The sequence below is a fragment of the Dendrobates tinctorius genome, unplaced genomic scaffold, assembly GCF_039654945.1.
Source record: "Dendrobates tinctorius isolate UK_male_01 unplaced genomic scaffold, ASM3965494v1 ptg000039l, whole genome shotgun sequence".
Taxonomy (NCBI): Eukaryota; Metazoa; Chordata; class Amphibia; order Anura; family Dendrobatidae; genus Dendrobates; species Dendrobates tinctorius.
In genome coordinates, this window is record NW_027361707.1 from 36943739 (window position 1) to 36963182 (window position 19444).

General features: G+C 44.3%; 2 protein-coding genes across 2 annotated transcripts in view; one reads left to right on the forward strand and one right to left on the reverse strand.

The window, feature by feature from the left end:
• Positions 1–480: 480 nt before the first annotated feature.
• LOC141088381 (uncharacterized) lies at positions 481–2730 on the reverse strand. Its single transcript, XM_073574396.1, has 2 exons — positions 2324–2730; positions 481–2108 (listed from the first exon to the last, which is right to left on the reverse strand). The coding sequence occupies exons 1-2, from the start codon at positions 2448–2450 to the stop codon at positions 481–483; spliced, it is 1755 nt and encodes a 584-aa protein (XP_073430497.1). The 5' UTR covers positions 2451–2730.
• A 2482-nt stretch (positions 2731–5212) lies between these two features.
• Positions 5213–19444, forward strand: part of LOC141088509 (cytosol aminopeptidase-like) — a 37089-nt gene continuing 22857 nt past the window's right edge. Inside the window, exons 1-2 of the mRNA XM_073574635.1 lie at positions 5213–5267; positions 18123–18282. Of these exons, the coding sequence (XP_073430736.1) occupies positions 18137–18282 (146 nt within the window). The 5' untranslated portion in view covers positions 5213–5267; positions 18123–18136. The remainder of the gene's footprint in view (positions 5268–18122; positions 18283–19444) is intronic.

Consider the following 19444-nt stretch of genomic DNA (forward strand, 5'->3'; position numbering starts at 1 on the left):
ATGGCAGGGACCATACCAGGGTGGATTTGATTTAAATCTAACTGATTTAAATCACGATTTAAATCACGATTTAAATCACTAGTCAGTAAGGCTTGATTTAAATCAGTGATTTAAATCAAAGTTTCTACCTAAACTAGTTCTTGCTACTTTAACATGCAAGTAGATGAAGATTTTTAGAATCACTTTTTATATTACTTTTTTCTCCCCAGTTTAATGGGTTAATCATTCATATTTGGACACCACTGTTCTGTTGTACTTGGGAAGGAGAAAAATAATCCTGACCTTAATAACAATTTAAATAGATTTATTCAACTGAAACAATAACAACATTACAGCATAAGTTATTTGCTTAAACAAACATCCATGTGTGTTAACTAATTTGGCTAAACAAAATATATATATATTTTAAGAAACTTAGACTGTCAGCCCAGCCGACACATGAAAAACTTAAATACTACTGTCCCTGCTGTCCTCTGTAGCTCACTTGTCGTCATCTTCATCATCATCTTCTTCTTTGTTCCTATTCATAATCTGGAAAAGAAAAACAAGCTTTCCTGCTTTATTGGGTCCCAACCGATTTCTCAATTTAGAATGAATGAGTCCAAAGGAAGAGAATATTCTTTCAACGCCTGCAGAAGAAGCTACTGCTGTTAAAAGTGAAATCATTACTTGAACAGTCTCTAAATCCAAGCGCTTAAGTGACTTCCACCAGTTTACTGGTGTGACCTTCCTTAAAATATCTTCAGCAAACATATATTTCTTGAATGGTTCCCCCTTAGCTCTGAAGTTTATTATAGTTGGCATTAAAGATGGATGATTGCTGGATACCCATGTCATAGCTAACTCCTCTTCCTCAGCACTTAGGTTTTGACCCTGATATTGGATATTGACAATATTTGCCAAAAAATGAGCTGGAGTCAGTGCTTGTCCCATTCGTTTGTTTACTGCTTGTAATTTAATTCTGTCCATGTGTAGTTCTGTTTTTAAGTGTTCACTCAGTTCCTTCCAAATTTCAACAGCATCCACAATAAAACAGCTATTTTTCTGTATTTTGTTTAAAGCTTGAGAGATGGGTTTCAGGAAGCTCAGCATATGTTCAACATTTCTCTTAAGCCCAATGTTGAGGATTTTGGCCGTGACAGTGCCATCTATTTTATCTCGATTTTCATCACAAAGTGTCATCAGAATAGGCCAGTTTTTGATATACTGCTCAAAACAGTCCACCACAGAGTTCCATCTAACATCTTGTGGGAGCGTTAGCTTGGTTCCACCCATCCTTTTCAGAGCTGCTGCAGCAAAATGATTATTACGGAAGTATTTAGCAATTTCAACATTAGCCTTTATTTCTGGAACACTTAAGTCTTTGGCTAAGAGGTGCAGCAAATGAGCACTGCAACCATATGTTATTAGCAGCTTTGTATTCCCTCCCTGCTCTTCTAAATCTCTTCTCATTTTGGATACGTTTGCAGCATTGTCAGTGACCAAACTGCGTACTAGACATTTGAATTTTTGTTCACATGTCGTTATAGCTTTTACTGCCACTTCTTGTAAGTATTCTGCTGTGTGTGCATTTCCTGACTTATCAGTTGTTTGTGCAAGGAAGACTTTACCTTCTTCTGTTGTTATACAAGCACATACAATAGGATCATTGTGGACATTACTCCACCCATCAATACTTAGGTTAACAATTTTACCCTCCAGAGCTGTTGCACATTGCTCCATTTCTCTGTCATGCACTTGATCCAGCAGTTTCCCTGCAACATCAGCTCTGCTGGGTGGACTGTATCCTGGTCTCAGTGACTGAACCATATTAATGAAATGTGGGTTCTCAGTCAGACGGAAAGAAGAGTTCGTTGCATAAATAAACTGGGCAATTTTTTCATCAATCAACTCTTTTTCTAATCTGCTAGTTCTTATCACAAACCTATCTATGGTGGTTCCAGGAGGTAAAGGTTTTGTCTTCCTTTTGGGTGATGGTGATATGTGGCTGTGGGTGTCTGATGATGATGCTGCTAATGAAGCACTATCCTGGATGGATAACTCTGAAACTGTAGAACAGGATGATGGTGATCTTGGAGGTGGATAGTTTCCAGAATCCAGGAATTCCCCTAAACAAAAAAAGTCAATGCTGTTATTTTATTGTTTATACAATTTCTGCTTATTGTACACAACACATCACTGCCCCTGCCCCAAAAGGAATATTTGTTTTTCTTCATAACTGTACCAAATGACAGTAACATGCAGTAATAATAAGAAATATAATTTTTCTCACACATGACAGTTCAGTCTTTAGAAATAGGATTCAATAAAAATGTTTACCAACCTGAAGATCCTGCCTGTTCAGAAGTGTTTCTTTGGTCATCTTCATCACCGCACTTCTCATGATGTTGCCTCATTCGCGCCACCAGGCCTTGCATCTCTTTGTTGCATCGTTTGCATTTTGCACGCATGCCTGCCTTACCGATTAAAATATTCCCAAACTGGGTCTCTTTTACGGCCTGCTGCCATTATAAGGAAAGAATGTAATAAACCTCAGATCGTACACACAAACAGATCCAGACTTGCCTGTCTGTGGCTATGCTGCAGTATTGTGCTCAAAGTTTCACTTTCATTTTCTTGTCTGCTTGCCCTTCCTCCTCCTCACACTTAGATTCACATTCTTCTTGTGTTGTGCAGATCTATTCCACTCCAAACAATCAGAAACATATTGTCTAACTTCTTGGACTTGGCACTGAAGGGGTTAATTCTGTATTCATAGGTTTGTAGAACAATAGGATTAAGGTCTTTTTCTCAACTCTGTTCATGTTGTAACATTTTTGCCGTGAAGAAGAGGCTGGGACCTCTGCGGAGTCAAATTCAGTTTTGAGAACTGCGTAAGTAAAGCGAGCGTCTGTGATAATATAGGAGAGAAACTGCCCACTAATCCTACAGAAACCTCTGGAAGAGCATGGCATTGTGAATGTTACACATATACAGCCTTTATTCTACTGAGTTAAACAACTCAGCTTTATCTCATGATGGAAGAACCTTTGGATGGTAAAATATTTTCCTCAAAAAGCAGTTTATTGAAAAAAATCCGATTTAAATAAAAAAAAAAATCCGATTTTTTTTTTTATTTTTTTTAAAAAAACATTGATTTTTATCCACCCTGGGGTTGAGTAACTTATCCCAAGCGGTGACATGAGACTGGCTGAGTAGGGCCGAACCAATAGACTAAAACTAATTCTGTTCAATGTTAATATATTTTTGTTAATTTTATCATTTAATATTGAGCAGAATTAAGTATGTCTGGCTGTTACTGCTATTACATGTTAGGATTGGGATTACTGTAAGGTTTACGCTTATCAGTAACCACTAATCAAAACCATATACATCACTGTTTTCTATAATCATACATATCCGATTCAGCTTTTGTGCCATGATCAATAGCAACCCCCCGACGCTCAGTATGATGTGCCCCTCGCCACCATGCCCAACGCTCAGTATGATGTGCCCCTCGCCACCATGCCCAACGCTCAGTATGATGTGCCCCTCGCCACCATGCCCAACGCTCAGTATGATGTGCCCCTCGCCACCATGCCCAACGCTCAGTATGATGTGCCCCTCGCCACCATGCCCAACGCTCAGTATGATGTGCCCCTCGCCACCATGCCCAACGCTCAGTATGATGTGCCCCTCGCCACCATGCCCGACGCTCAGTATGATGTGCCCCTCGCCACCATGCCCGACGCTCAGTATGATGTGCCCCTCGCCACCATGCCCGACGCTCAGTATGATGTGCCCCTCGCCACCATGCCCGACGCTCAGTATGATGTGCCCCTCGCCACCATGCCCGACGCTCAGTATGATGTGCCCCTCGCCACCATGCCCGACGCTCAGTATGATGTGCCCCTCGCCACCATGCCCGACGCTCAGTATGATGTGCCCCTCGCCACCATGCCCGACGCTCAGTATGATGTGCCCCTCGCCACCATGCCCGACGCTCAGTATGATGTGCCCCTCGCCACCATGCCCGACGCTCAGTATGATGTGCCCCTCGCCACCATGCCCGACGCTCAGTATGATGTGCCCCTCGCCACCATGCCCGACGCTCAGTATGATGTGCCCCTCGCCACCATGCCCGACGCTCAGTATGATGTGCCCCTCGCCACGACGCTCAGTATGATGTGCCCCTCGCCACGACGCTCAGTATGATGTGCCCCTCGCCACCATGCCCAACGCTCAGTATGATGTGCCCCTCACCAACACGCTCAGTATGATGTGCCCCTCACCAACACGCTCAGTATGATGTGCCCCTCACCAACACGCTCAGTATGATGTGCCCCTCGCCACCATGCCCGACACGCTCAGTATGATGTGCCCCTCGCCACCATGCCCCTCTCCAACACGCACAGTATGATGTGCCCCTCACAGCTCTCCCCGACGCAGAGCATATGGGACCCCACAGCCCTTCCCCCCACAAGCAGTTTGATGGCCTCACACAGCATGATGGAGCCCTCCCTCCCACAGCATGGGGGATCCCACAAACCTTTTCAACACACAGCGAGAGGGACCCTAAAGCACTGTCCTCCAAACACCGTGTGATGGCTTCCTCATAGTACAGCATGATGGATCCCCCAACCCTCCCCCACACAAAGTATGATGCCTCCCAGACTTCCCTCACTCACAAGTGAATGACTACTCGCCTCGCCTTGTTTCTCCCATGTGCTTTGCTGTAAGTACTGAGGCTCAGTAACAGACATCTAGTAATGTCATCTTGCCCGCTGCGCTGTCTCATTCTGACTGGTGGAGGAGGGAGCTGACTCTTGCCTGTTCGACCGTTGTGTTCAGCAGTATCTACACTCTGAGGATGCAGATAGTGTTATACTGTACTTGTGATGCTATGCCATACCAGGCCCCTCACCCCGCCACCCCAAACTCCTGGGCGGTACTCCGCTGATTCCATGCCTTTGGCAGTTCCAGTCCACACGAAACCGCCAAAGGGCTGCATGTGACCCACAGGCCGGCCACAGTTTGTCCTAAGTGAATGTACACTATGGTGGTGTCCTGACCACATTTTATCTCGGCATTTGATGGGTCTGACCTATTTCTACGTACAATTGTACCCATGAGCTGTGAACAGAATTTCACCCCGTCATTAACAGGTCTCTTTCAATGGCAGGATTTCCCCAGTGTGGTGACGGTGGGGTTGGGGAAGCAGTCACCAGGTGTCCACCAGCAGGAGCTCTGGAATGAAAGCAAGGAGAACATTAGGGCTGCGGTATCAGGTAACTTAGTGTGACCGGTCGTGGCTGTGGTTACCGCTGACCTTTGTATTTTTGGCAGTGATTCTCTTAATACTTCAGTAGTGAACTAAAAGGAAAATGTACATCAGCTTATTAGTTAAAGGGAATGGCTAGACTTAGTCTTGTCACATTCTTGACACGTTTTTTTTTTTTTTTGGAAGTGCATTGAGCAGCAAGGTGGTGTGCTGGTAAAAGGGGGGGGGGGAAAAAAAAATCTTTTAAATCTTCTGCCTGAGCGAGTGTGAACGAGCAGAGTGTGACCTGAGCGTATGTGCGAACTGTGGTAAGTGTGTGACTTGAGATTCAGTGAAGAGGTGTTTGGAAAACCTATAACAAATACCTGTGTGAGTTGCTGAATTGTAGGTTGCTGAGTGCTTTCTACCTGTCCAATTTTTGGGGGGCTTGGGGGCTTGTTTAACCTATTTTTTTTTTTTTTCTCTCTCTAATCTTTAATCTCTTATTTTACTATCTGTGTTTTTAAGGGTTAACTATATTGAATTTAAATCTTGAGGTGTAACTATATTCACAAGGGGTTAATTAAGGGTGGGAGTTCATACAGTAATTAAGGGTTTATAAGGGGCAGCTGGTTGGGGCTTAACTCCTTTTGGAAGTGCATTGAGCAGCAAGGTGGTGTGCTGGTAAAAGGGGGGAAAAAAAAAAAATTCTTTTAAATCTTCTGCCTGAGCGAGTGTGAACGAGCTGAGTGTGACATGAGCGTAAGTGCGAACTGTGGTAAGTGTGTGACTTGAGATTCAGTGACTTTGGATTCAGGGAGTTTCCAAGGGAGGTATTACTGAATTGCTGTTATATTTTATTAATACTTTTTATTTATTTTTGCTTATCGTATTGTCTTTTGCAATCCCCATTAGGATGTGCTCCACTATTGCCAATGCCATCCAGTGCACGTCTTGCCGCATGTATGAAATCCTTGAACAGCCGGTCGAGGGTGCATACTGCTGTGCGAGATGTGAGCACGTTGTGCATTTGGAAGCCCAGATTCTGGATCTAAATGTGCAGCTGGCAACACTGAGATCCATAGACAATATGGAAAGGAGTCTTCTGCTCACTGAGCAGACGCTCAATGGGATAGATGAGGGGGGATGCTAGGTTGGAGCTGCAGGACAATGAAGCAGCTAGCTGGGTGACAGTTAGAAGGCGGGGTAGAGGGAAGAGCACCAGGGAGGCTAGTCCTGATCTGGCACACCCCAATAAGTTTGCTAAGTTGGCAGATGAGGGGAGTGTTAGTGCAGGAGTAGCACTGCTGCAGCAAGGCATGTCCTCTGAAAGCCGGAGGAGTGTCTGCTCCAGTAAGGGGCGAAATAGGAGAGCAGGGCAGGCCAGACAGGTTCTGGTAGTGGGAGACTCAATTATTAGGGGAACAGATAGGGCAATCTGTCACAAAGACAGGGATCGTCGAACGGTGTGCTGCCTACCTGGCGCTCGAGTCTGACACATCGCTGATCGGGTTGACAGATTACTGGGAGGGGCTAGTGAGGATCCAGTGGTCATGGTGCACATTGGCACAAATGACAAAGTTAGAGGTAGGTGGAAGGTCCTTAAAGATGATTTCAGGGAATTAGGCTGTAAGCTTAAAGCAAGGACCTCCAAGGTGGTATTTTCGGAAATACTCCCTGTACCACGTGCCACACCAGAGAGGCAACGGGAGATTAGGGAGGTTAATAAGTGGCTCAGGAATTGGTGTAGGAAGGAGGGGTTTGGGTTCCTGCAGAACTGGGCCGACTTCTCCGTTGGCTACAGGTTCTATGCTAGGGACGGGCTGCACCTCAATGGGGAGGGTGCAGCTGTGCTGGGGGAGAAAATGGCTAGAAGGTTGGAGGAGTGTTTAAACTAGGGACGGGGGGGGAGGGTATTCCTTTTATAGGAGGGGAAGACAGTGCAGATAGAGACCTGGGCACAAATAATGAAATTGGGGGTGGGGGTGGCATGGGGGGGTGGGGTTAGAACAGTTAATAATTTAAGAGAGAATAGAGGTACATAGAGATACATAAAGTGCATGTATACTAATGCCAGAAGCCTCGCCAACAAGATGGAGGAATTGGAGTTAATGTTGTTGGAGCATAATTATGACATGGTGGGGATATCTGAGACATGGCTGGACGAGAGCCATGACTGGGCGGTTAATGTACAGGGCTATAGTCTGTTCAGAAATGACCGTACTAATAAACGAGGGGGAGGCGTGTGTTTATATGTAAAATCATCCTTAAAACCCATCCTGCGTGATAATATATATGAATCTAATGAAAATGTAGAGTCCCTGTGGGTAGAGATAAGGGGAGGGGGGAAAAATAATAAATTACTGATAGGGGTTTGTTATAAGTCTCCAAAAATAATGGAAGCAACAGAGAATATCCTCATAAAGCAAATAGATGAAGCTGCGACTCAAGGAGAAGTCATTATTATGGAGGACTTCAACTACCCTGAAATACATTGGGGAACCGAAACCTGCAGTTCCAGCAAAGGGAACAGGTTTATGACTAGTATGAGAGACAATTACCTTTCACAACTGGTTCAGGACCCAACAAGAGGGGGGGCACTGCTAGACCTAATATTATCCAACAGGCCAGACCGCATATCAAATGTAAGGGTTGGGGGTCACTTGGGTAATAGTGATCACAAATTAATAAGTTTTCATGTATCCTTTAATAAGATGTGTAGTAGAGGGGTTACAAGGACACTAAACTTCAGGAAAGCAAATTTCCAACGGATGAGAGATGATCTTGGTGCAATTAACTGGGACGATATCCTGAGACATAAAAATACACCAAGAAAATGGGAGACGTTTATTAGCATCCTGAATAGGACCTGTGCACAATATATACCGTATGGGAATAAACATGCTAGAAATAGGAGGAAACCACTATGGCTAAATAGAGCTGTAAGGGGCGCAATAAGAGATAAAAATAAAGCATTTAAAGAATTAAAGCAAATAGGTAGTGATGAGGCATTAACTAAATACAGAAGATTAAAAAAATTCTGTAAAAAGCAAATCAAAACAGCAAAGATTGAGACAGAGAGACTCATTGCCAGAGAAAGTATAAATAATCCCAAAATATTCTTTAACTACATAAATAGTAAGAAGCTAAAAAATGATAGTGTTGGTCCCCTTAAAAATAGTCTGGGTGAAATGATGGAGGAGGATGAGGAAAAAGCCAATATGCTAAATAACTTTTTTTCGACAGTGTTTACACAAGAAAATCCCATGACGGATAACATGATCAGGGATGAAAATTCTCCATTAAATGTCACCTGCTTAACCCAGCAGGAAGTACGGCGGCGTCTAAAAATCACTAAAATTGACAAATCCCCGGGCCCGGATGGGATACACCCCCGAGTACTGCAGGAATTAAGCACAGTCATAGACAGACCATTATTTTTAATCTTTAAAGATTCCATAATAACAGGGTCTGTACCACAGGACTGGCGTATAGCAAATGTGGTGCCAATATTCAAAAAGGGGACAAAAACTGAACTTGGAAATTATAGGCCAGTAAGTTTAACCTCAACTGTGGGTAAAATCCTGGAGGGTTTTCTAAGAGATACTATACTGGAGTATCTGGAGAAGAATAAACTTATGACCCAATATCAACATGGGTTTACAAGGGACCGTTCCTGTCAGACTAATCTGATAAGCTTTTATGAAGAGGTAAGTTCCGGACTGGACCAAGGGAATGCAGTGGACGTGGTGTACATGGACTTTTCAAAAGCTTTTGATACGGTGCCACACAAAAGGTTGATACATAAAATGAGAACAATGGGGATAGGGGAAAATATGTGTAGGTGGGTTAAGAGCTGGCTCAGGGATAGGAAACAAAGGGTGGTTATTAATGGAGCACACTCGGACTGGGTCACGGTTAGCAGTGGGGTACCACAGGGGTCAGTTTTGGGCCCGCTTCTTTTTAACATATTTATTAATGACCTTGTAAGGGGCATAGAGAGTAGAATTTCAATATTTGCAGATGACACTAAACTCTGCAGGGTAATCAATACAGAGGAGGACAATTTTATATTACAGGAGGATTTATGTAAACTAGAAGCTTGGGCTGATAAATGGCAAATGAGCTTTAATGGGGATAAATGTAAGGTCATGCACTTGGGTAGAACGAACAAGATGTATAATTATGTGCTTAATTGTAAAACACTGGGTAAAACAGTCACTGAAAAAGACCTGGGTGTATGGGTGGACGACAAACTCACATTTAGTGGCCAGTGTCAGGCAGCTGCTGCAAAGGCAAATAAAATAATGGGATGCATTAAAAGAGGCATAGATGCTCATGAGGAGAACATAATTGTACCTCTATATAAGTCACTAGTGCGACCACACTTAGAATACTGTGTACAGTTCTGGTCTCCGGTGTATAAGAAAGACATAGCTGAACTGGAGCGGGTGCAGAGAAGAGCGACCAAGGTTATTAGGGAACTGGGGGGTCTGCAATACCAAGACAGGTTATTACACTTGGGGTTATTTAGTTTGGAGAATCGAAGGCTTAGGGGTGATCTTATTACAATGTATAAATATATGCGGGGACAATACTAAGACCTTTCTAATGATCTTTTTACTCTTAGACCTGTGACGGGGACAAGGGGGCATCCTCTACATCTGGAGGAAAGAAGGTTTAAGCATACTCACAGACGCGGATTCTTTACTGTACGAGCAGTGAGACTGTGGAACTCTCTGCCATATGATGTTGTAATGAGTGATTCCCTACTAAAATTTAAGAGGGGACTGGATGCCTTTCTTGAAAAGTATAATATTACAGGGTATATACACTAGTTTCCTTAGTGTTGCGTTGATCCAGGGAGCTAGTCTGATTGCCGTATGTGGAGTCGGGAAGGAATTTTTTTCCCCAATATGAAGCTCACTGTTTGCCACATGGGTTTTTTTTGCCTTCCTCTGGATCAACATGTTAGGGCAAGTTAGGATAGGATATGGGTTGAACTAGATGGACTTAAAGTCTCCCTTCAACCTTAATTACTATGTTACATCTGACACCCAGCAAATATTCTGCTTGGTCCTCCTTTTCTAATTAAGGGCTATTCACCTTTTGGGAACTTTTTTTTCCCCTCTCACGTGAAAATATCTGGGGCTAAAAAATCATTTTGAAATAGGTTTCATTAAAAGTTTTTCACCCTTTGACTTCTGAAGCCTCGGAGTTGCACGGCCTATTGCTTGCAGCCGGATGAGTTAACTGAGAATCTATCAGTGAGCTTGGTCTGAATGAATTCTTTGAAAATTCTTGGAGAACAGGAGAAGTCCCAGAAGACTGGAGAAGAGCAAATGTTGTTCCTATCTTCAAAAAGGGGAAGAAGGTGGACCCAGGCAACTATAGGCCGGTGAGTCTGACTTCTATACCAGGAAAGATCTTTGAACAAATTATTAAACAACATGTATGTCAGTACCTGGAAAAGAATGAAGTGATTAAACAGAGTCAGCATGGGTTTGTAACTAGTAAGTCATGTCAGACTAACTTAATTTCCTTCTATGATGGAATCACTGATTGGGTGGATCAAGGAAATGCTGTAGATATAGTATATCTTGACTTCAGCAAAGCATTTGACAAAGTATCTCATACAATCCTTATTGAAAAAATGACTAAGTATGGAATGGACAAGGCAACTGTTAGGTGGATTCATAACTGGCTTAGTGATCGGACCTAAAGAGTGGTCGTAAATGGCTGCACATCCAGTTGGAAGAATGTCTCAAGTGGGGTACCACAGGGCTCTGTCCTGGGTCCTGTATTGTTCAACATCTTTATCAACGATTTAGATGAAGGAATTGAGGGTAAACTGATTAAATTTGCTGATGACACAAAGCTAGGAGGGATAGCTAATACTAGAGAAGAGAGAGAGGATTCAAAAAGATATAAATAAACTGGAGCAGTGGGCAGCAACTAACAGAATGGTTTTTAACAGGGAAAAATGCAAAGTACTACATCTGGGCAATAAAAATGAAAAAAGCATATACAGAATGGGAGGAATAGGGCTAAGCAACAGCACATGTGAAAAAGACTTGGGTATACTAATAGATCACAGACTGAATATGAGTCAACAGTGTGATGCAGCAGCAAAAAAGGCAAATGCAATTCTAGGATGTATTAACAGAAGCATACAGTCTAGATCACGTGAAGTCATTATTGCCCTCTACTCCTCTTTGGTCAGACCTCATCTGGAATATTGTGTCCAGTTTTGGGCACCACATTTTAAAAAAGACATCAACAAACTGGAGCAAGTTCAGAAAAGAGCAACCAGAATGGTGACCGGTCTGCAAACCCTGTCTTATGAGGAAAGGTTGCAGGATTTGGGAATGTTTAGTTTGCAAAAGAGAAGACGGAGAGGAGACTTAATAGCTGTCTACAAATATCTCAAGGGCTGTCACATTGTAGAAGGATCAACTTTATCCTCATTTGCACAAGGAAAGACTAGAAGCAATGGGATGAAACTGAATGGGAGGAGACACAGATTAGATATTAGAAAAAACTTTTTGACAGAGTGATCAATGAGTGGAACAGGCTGCCACGAGAAGTGCTGAGTTCTCCTACAATGGAAGTCTTCAAACAGAGGCTGGACAGACATCTGACTGGGATGATTTAGCGAATCCTGCTTTGAGCAGGGGGTTGGACCAGATGGCCCAGGAGGTCCCTTCCAACGCTACGAATCTATGATTCTATGAATTCGTAACTTTTCTGAGTTTCACTCATCTGATCTATAACCACAGACCACATCGAAATGTGAGAAAACCTAAGAGCCTGGAAAAGCTAAACTGTGCACAATGTTTAATTAAAAAAACGCAATGTAAAAAATTATATTTTCTGCTCCAAATACATGTTTCTAAGCAAAAAAAAAAAAATCCTATATCTGTTGCCGGTGTATGCAGCCAGAATTGACTATTGTTGATGCTGTAAATGGACCCATTTCTCATCCTGCTGCTTTATTTTTCTGTGTTATTGTGATTAATTATGGCAAATAACTACAAATGTGAATAAAACCCCATTACACATTACTCTAAGGCTAATTTTACATTAGGCTACTTTCACACATCAGGTTTTCGGCGTCAGGCGCGATCCGGCGTTGTGCCGGAGCGCCGGATCCGGCAAATATTTCATAAAACCGGATGTGACGGATCCATTTTTCTGCCGGATCTGTCTTGTTCTTGACAGACAAAACCGGATCCGTCTCATCCGGTTCATCCGTTTTTCGACGGATTACGCCGGATCCGGTTTTTAAAAACACCCCTTGTGGCCTTCCGAACGGGATTGGATACTGGAAAACTATATATAGCATGTTCCTACAGCCCTTCTTTGACAGGTTGTAGAGGAGAAAGTGCAGGATGGAGAGAAGAGCAAGTTACTGGCGAAGATGGATGTTGTCATTGGAAATATTTTGAAGAATTTGGCGGATTTTATAGCGGAGGCGAATCGTTTGAGGGTGATCTGGAGGAGAGAGCGAGACAGCAGCGCATCAGGCATCGTAGACGACGTTTGTGGATCCACCCCATCACAGCCAAGAGAATGACGCGTGGGGTCTATTCTACACTCTGCATGGACCTTCGACGAAACCCGGATAAATTTTTTGGATATGTTCGGATGAAAATGGAGAATTTTGATTACTTGGTGGAGCACATTGCACACCTCATAAGAAAAGCAGACACCTATTGCCGCTTCTCTGTTTCACCCGCAGAGCGTCTGATGGTGACTTTAAGGTAAGCCACATTTATTGGATGTGATCGCATCAGAGCACACTTTCACTGCAATCTTGTTGGTGGTAATTTGTATCTCCAAGTGTTATAGCTGAGTTTTGGTATGTAATGCTGTGATTTAAAACTAATTGATTGTTTTTTAATTCTCCACAGATTTCTTGCAACTGGAGAATCCCTTTCGTCACTGCATTTCTAGTACAGACTCGGGATTTCCACCATATCTGGAATAGTGAAGTACACATGCCGTGCACTCTGGGACTCCTTAGCTGAAGAGTTTTTACCAGAGCCAACAACAGAGAGGTGGATTGAAATTTCAGAAAAGTTTCAACAGATATGTCAGTTTCCCAACTGCTTGGGCGCTGTGGACGGGAAACATATCCGCATTGTAAAGCCAGCCGGATCGGGATCGGAATATTTCAATTACAAGAAATATTTTTCAATTGTCCTCATGGCCATCGCTGACGCGGAATACAAATTTATTGCTGTTGATATTGGGGCCTATGGCCGCTCCAATGACTCTCAAGTTTTCAAACTGTCTGCCATGGGGCGTAAACTGTATGGAAACACCTTCCAGTTCCCACCCCCTAGACCGCTGCCGCAAACATCTGGTCCACCTATGCCATTTGTCTGTATAGGGGATGAAGCCTTCCAGCTGTCAGAACACCTTTTGAAACCGTACGGTAGCAGAGGATTGTCAAGAACAAAACGCATTTTTAATTACCGCCTCACAAGAGCAAGAAGAATGGTTGAATGTACCTTTGGTATTCTGACAGCCAAATGGCGGGTCCTATTGACTGCGATCAACCTCAAGACAGAAACTGTGGACGAGGTGATCAAAGCGTGCGTGGTACTCCACAATTTTGTTATCTGCAAGGAACCCATTTCCATTGATTACACCTCTGAAGAAACCACCTTGCAAGATTACCATGACATTACCACTAGAAGTTCTGTGACGGTTTCAGTAATGAGGGACAATTTTGCACTATACTTGATGTCACCTCAAGGCAGAGTACACTGGCAGGATGACAGAGTGTGAAAGATTTGTGCCCTTAACCAAAATTGTGTACCTTCTGTACCAACAGTATATACCTTTGCCAACCAAAGTTGGCTATCTTGTCATGGTCTTACTATTTTTAGCTTTAGGCCACAGGTGTGTACCTGGTTGTGTTTTATGCAAAGTATTTCACCTTTTAACAAAAGTTGTGTACATTGTTAGGAAATCACCAACAATAAACACAACTTTTTAGGTGAAATACTTTGCTTCAAACACAACCAGGAACACAACTGTGGCAAAAAGCTAAAATTTACCCACAGTTATATACCTAGTTTTGAATACCTTTTTACCTTTTAAATACCCTGTATTTAACCTTTTTGGCCGCAGAAAGAAATGACAGACAACCAGTGTAAAATAATTTAACTTTTATTGAAAAATGTTTTTTTTAGTAAACTGTTTTTAAATTTTAATAAACTTTTTTAATAAAGCTTTGAAACCATAAAACTGGTCATTTTTATTAAAATACACATATTATAAATCTGTGTAGTGTGGGGTGGAAATACTGCTGGAGGGGCTGCGGGACACTTCGACACTGGGAGTGTGGAGAGAGGACTGGGATCGTGGTGGGGAAGGAACAGTTAGAGGTGAAGGTGTGGAAAAAGCTACAGAATGGGTGGACATGTGGGAGGCAGAAGAGGTGGTGGGCGGTGGAGTGGAGGGTTGGGCAGGGACTGTAGGAGCAGATGATGTTGATGGCAAGTTGTATGGGGAAGGAGTTTGGTATGGGGCAGGTTGCTGGAAGTGGGGAGGTTGCTGGTACTGGGGAGGTTGCTGGTACTGGGGAGGTGGATGGTATGTAATAGGAGGGGGAGGATGGAAAGTGGCTGGAGGGGGTGCAGGTGGAGGAACAACTGGGGTGGGAGGAGGAGGTTGGGAGGTAACGTGCTGGAGAGCACCGTGGCATGAATGCATTACATGCATCTGCTGGGTAGGAGATAGCGTTTCCATGCGCTCCACAACAGACCTGAAAAAGGTGTGGTTTGGCGAAGATCTTGCTTCTAAATGCATGGTTTGCAGAAGTGTCTTCACCTCCAGAATGCTGGAGTTGATCTGCTGAAAGCCTGAGGAGATTTGCTCTGACAAGACTTTTAGACAGTTCTGGAAAGATTCATTCAGATGCAAGAACTCTGGCGCATAAGTCTTTTCCTGACCCCTCTGCCGCTGTCGCCCAGTACCCGCAGGTGTACTAGAGGTGGCAGGGGCAGAAGGGTGGGGTAAAGGGAAAGCGATCTCCTCACCAGCAGCTTCATGTAATGTAGGTGGCCACGATGCTCCTGTGCTGGTGGATGGGACAGAGGGGTCGAATGTGTTGGAAGGCTGTGAAGGTGCAGATGTACCGGGGCGGTCGAAGTGTCCCTCGGTGCCGGTCTCCTCAGGGATCGCCTCAGAAGGGTCCAACCATGCAGGCTCCCGAGTGCTGCTCACCGTGCTGTGGAATAAAGAGAAAAAAAAACAATTAAAATAGTGACATGGTATGGCCCTGGCTGAAAAAAAATTGTTACATCTAAACATTTTTTTTTCACATGTGGTGTGTAATATTTACCTTCTGGTGACCATTGTATCCTGGAGGAACGACAGGGCTTGTGCGTACTTGTACTTGCTCCTGCGTCCTCCAGATCCACTCGGGGCCCGCATCTCTTTATTGAACTCTTTCTTGAAACGATCCCTCACAGACCGCCACCGCTTCACAATTCTGTCCCCTGAAACGAGAAAGGACAAAGTGGTTAGTATACAACATCAGTGTTTCCCAAACTCCAGTCCTCATGGTCCCCAGGGGTCATGTTTTCAGGATTTCCATAGTAAATAGAAATCCTGAACACATGATCCGTGGGGACCACGAGGACTGTTGTTCGGGAAACACTGGTTTACATCAAGCAACCGGTACTGTATATACTTACGCTCTTTAATCTGGGCCCGAGCATCGAGGTCCTCCCAGCGGTCCACAAGGAGCGAACAGATTTCCTCCCAGAGTCGTCGGGTAACGATCAGGTCAGCGTGGCGGCGGTCAGCCATATTCCAGAGCGGCTCCCTTTCTCTGACGAGATCGATGAGGTGGTCCACATCGATTCCTCCATCCTCACCGTCAGAGTCGGGACAACGCTGTGAAGGCTGTTAAAGAAAAAGACAAAAATAACATAATTGGCCTCCACAAAAGAAATGAAATAAAAAGTGCAAAAAAACAAAGCAAAAATATTTATACTTACACGCTGGTGACCGCCGCGTTGCTGTCGCCGACGACCCTGGGAGGCACTGCGAGGACCTCTTCACCGAGCACCAGATTGGGAAGACTAGAGAAGAAAACAAAAAATGTTATTTCTTAGGATGTAGGCATTTGTTTGCTGTGTGTGGTCTGCAGAACATTGTTTTCTATGTGTTGTGTGTAGTGTGATGTTGTGTTTCTGCGTTTGATGCCAAAAACGTACCAATTGTGAGCCCACTCCAGGTGTCTGTCCACCCCTTCCTTCTTCTTCTGGGAGCTCCTCTTCAGCTTGTGATTCCTGTTTTGAAATAAAAGGCAATGAATACACATATATTCCAGAGATGATGGATTTTGGAAATAAAAACTTACCGTCAAACGCTGACGATGAGAGGGAGGGCTCCCAGAAGAAGATGTGCTGTCTTCCTGCTGGCCAGACTCCATGGCTGTGGGTGGTGTTGCTGCTGCCAGTGCTGCTGCTGCATCTCTTGGGCGGCTGTTGAATAAAGAGAAACAAAGGGCCAATGAATATCTTGATATTCCATGGCCCTAGTTTGGAGGAATGGGGGATTTGATAATTACCGTCTCTCATCTGCTGCTGGACTCCCCTCCTCAGCATGTTCCATTTGCTGCTCCATTTGGCGTGGTGGTGGTGCTGATGGTGCTGCTGCAGTGGTCTCCTGCCTTCTCCTGCACCTGGTTGCTGTCTTGGGTGGCATGTTGGGTGTGGCTGAGGGTCCCACTGTCTTGCTTTTATATATGTGTCTTGTGGGCAGAGCTACTGAGCATGCTCAGACGAAAAAAAACGGATCCGGCCACCGGATCCGGCTGTCGCCGAATCCGGCGCATTGCGGCGCTCATAGGCTTTCATTGTGTGAAAAAGCCGGACGCGCCGGATCCGGCGTGTCCGGCTTTTTCGCCGGAGACAAAAAACGTTACAGTAGCCGTTTTTCCAGACGCCGGATTGAGACACATTGCCAAATCCGGCGAAAACCGGATGAAACGCATGGCCATCCGGCGCGATCCGGCGCAAATGCAAGTCAATGGGGGGAAACCGGATCCGGCATTGCATTTCGCCGGATCCGGTTTTTGTCAAAAGCGCCGGATCGCGCCTGACAGCGAAAACCTGATGTGTGAAAGAGGCCTTAGTGTTTTTTTGTGCAGCGCATCGTGCCCAATACAAACGCATACAAAAAATGCATGATGTGTTTTTGCATGCGTTTGCGTTTTTTTTGCGCATTCGTTCTCTAGGGGTTAAAACCAGTTTCTACACATATTTGCCCCAAAAGTGCATGCGCACGAAAACACAGACGAACGCATGTCCATGCACACACCTGCATTCCCATAGACTGTAATGCGTTATTTTGTCACATTCTGTGCGCATGCGTGTTTTTACGCCTTTCAGCAGACCAAAAAATGCAACAGGTTGCGTCGGGCGCGCCTAGGCGCACACGGCGAAAAAACGCGTGTGCACGAAAATGCGTATGAACGCGTGCAAACGCAAGACCATGCGCGCGCCATGTTAAACATAGGTAGGCATGCCCATGGACACGCACGTTGTGCTGCGCAAAAAATGCTAATGTAAAACCAGCCTAAAGTGGACTGACCCTGCCAATGTGTGAGAGGTCAGCAGTGAGTCCGTGTACGGGGGTCTATGACAGGTCAGACACCTGTTTAAAAGCATCAACCCTTTTGTTCTCCATGGAGATGAGCTGACGCTGGAGGAGTCTGACAGCGGCCCCCCCATAGAGAACACAGGAACACTCGGCCATGTAGTGAGGGGTCTGGTGCCTTAGCAGTCAGCCGGACATCTATTGCGTGTGGGGGCTTTACCTGCCCTGACTTCTGACTGTTTGTTGCTTTCCCACCCAGCGGGCTGTAGGCACATGCAGGATTTGGAGATTGCACATGTTGACGTTGACCCCTGCAGAGACGCTCAGGCCGCGGCAGAAGGGGCCGTTCTGGGGTTATATGAATATGATGAGCTTAAGGCCAAAAAGAAGAAAAAAGTCTCAACAATGCCATATGGAAGGTAGAGTTTATTTTATTCCACTATATAGCGCCATTAATTCCGCAGCACTTTACAGACATCATCCCTGTCCCCAATGGGGATCACAATCTAGATTCCATATCAGTCTGTCTTTGGAGTGTGGGAGGAAACCCACAAAAACACTGGGAGAACATGCAAGCTCCTTACAGATGTTATTGGCGGGATTCAACCCAGGACCCCAGTGCTGCAAAGCAAGTGTTACACACTGAGCCACAGAAACCTTTCCTGCAAAGGCTCAGTAAGCTCTTCACATCTACAGTGCCTTGCAAAAGTATTCGGCCCCCTGGAACTTTTCAACCTTTTCCCACATATCATGCTTCAAACATAAAGATATCAAATGTAAATTTTTGATGAAGAATCAACAACAAGTGGAACACAATTGTGAAGTTGAATGAAATTTATTGGTTATTTTGAATTTGTGGAAATTCAAAAACTGAAAAGTGGGGCGTGCAATATTATTCAGCCCCTTTACTTTCAGTGCAGCAAACTCACTCCAGAAGTTCATTGTGGATCTCTGAGTGATCCAATGTTGTCCTAAATGACTAATGATAATAAATATAATCCACCTGTGTGTAATCAAGTCTCCGTATAAATGCACCTGCTCTGTGATAGTCTCAGGGTTCTGTTTGAAGCACAGAGAGCATCATGAAGACCAAGGAACACAACAGGCAGGTCCGTGATACTGTTGTGGAGAAGTTTAAAGCCGGATTTGGATACAAAATGATTTTAAAAACTTTAAACATCCCAAGGAGCCCTGTGCAAGCGATCATATTGAAATGGAAGGAGTATCATACCACTGCAAATCTACCAAGACCCGACTGTCTCTCTAGACTTTCATCTCATACAAGGAGAAGACGGATCAGAGATGCAGCCAAGAGGCCCATGATCACTCTGGATGAACTGCAGAGATCTACAGCTGAGGTAGGACAGTCTGTCCATAGGACAACAATCAGTCGTACACTGCATAAATCTGGCCTTTATGGAAGAGTAGCAAGAAAGCCATTTATCAAAGATATCCATAAAGAGTGTCATTTAAAGTTTGCAACAAGCCACCTGGGAGACACACCAAACATGTGGAAGAAGGTGCTCTGGTCAGATGAAACCAAAATCGAACTTTTTTGCAACAATGGCAAACGATATGTTT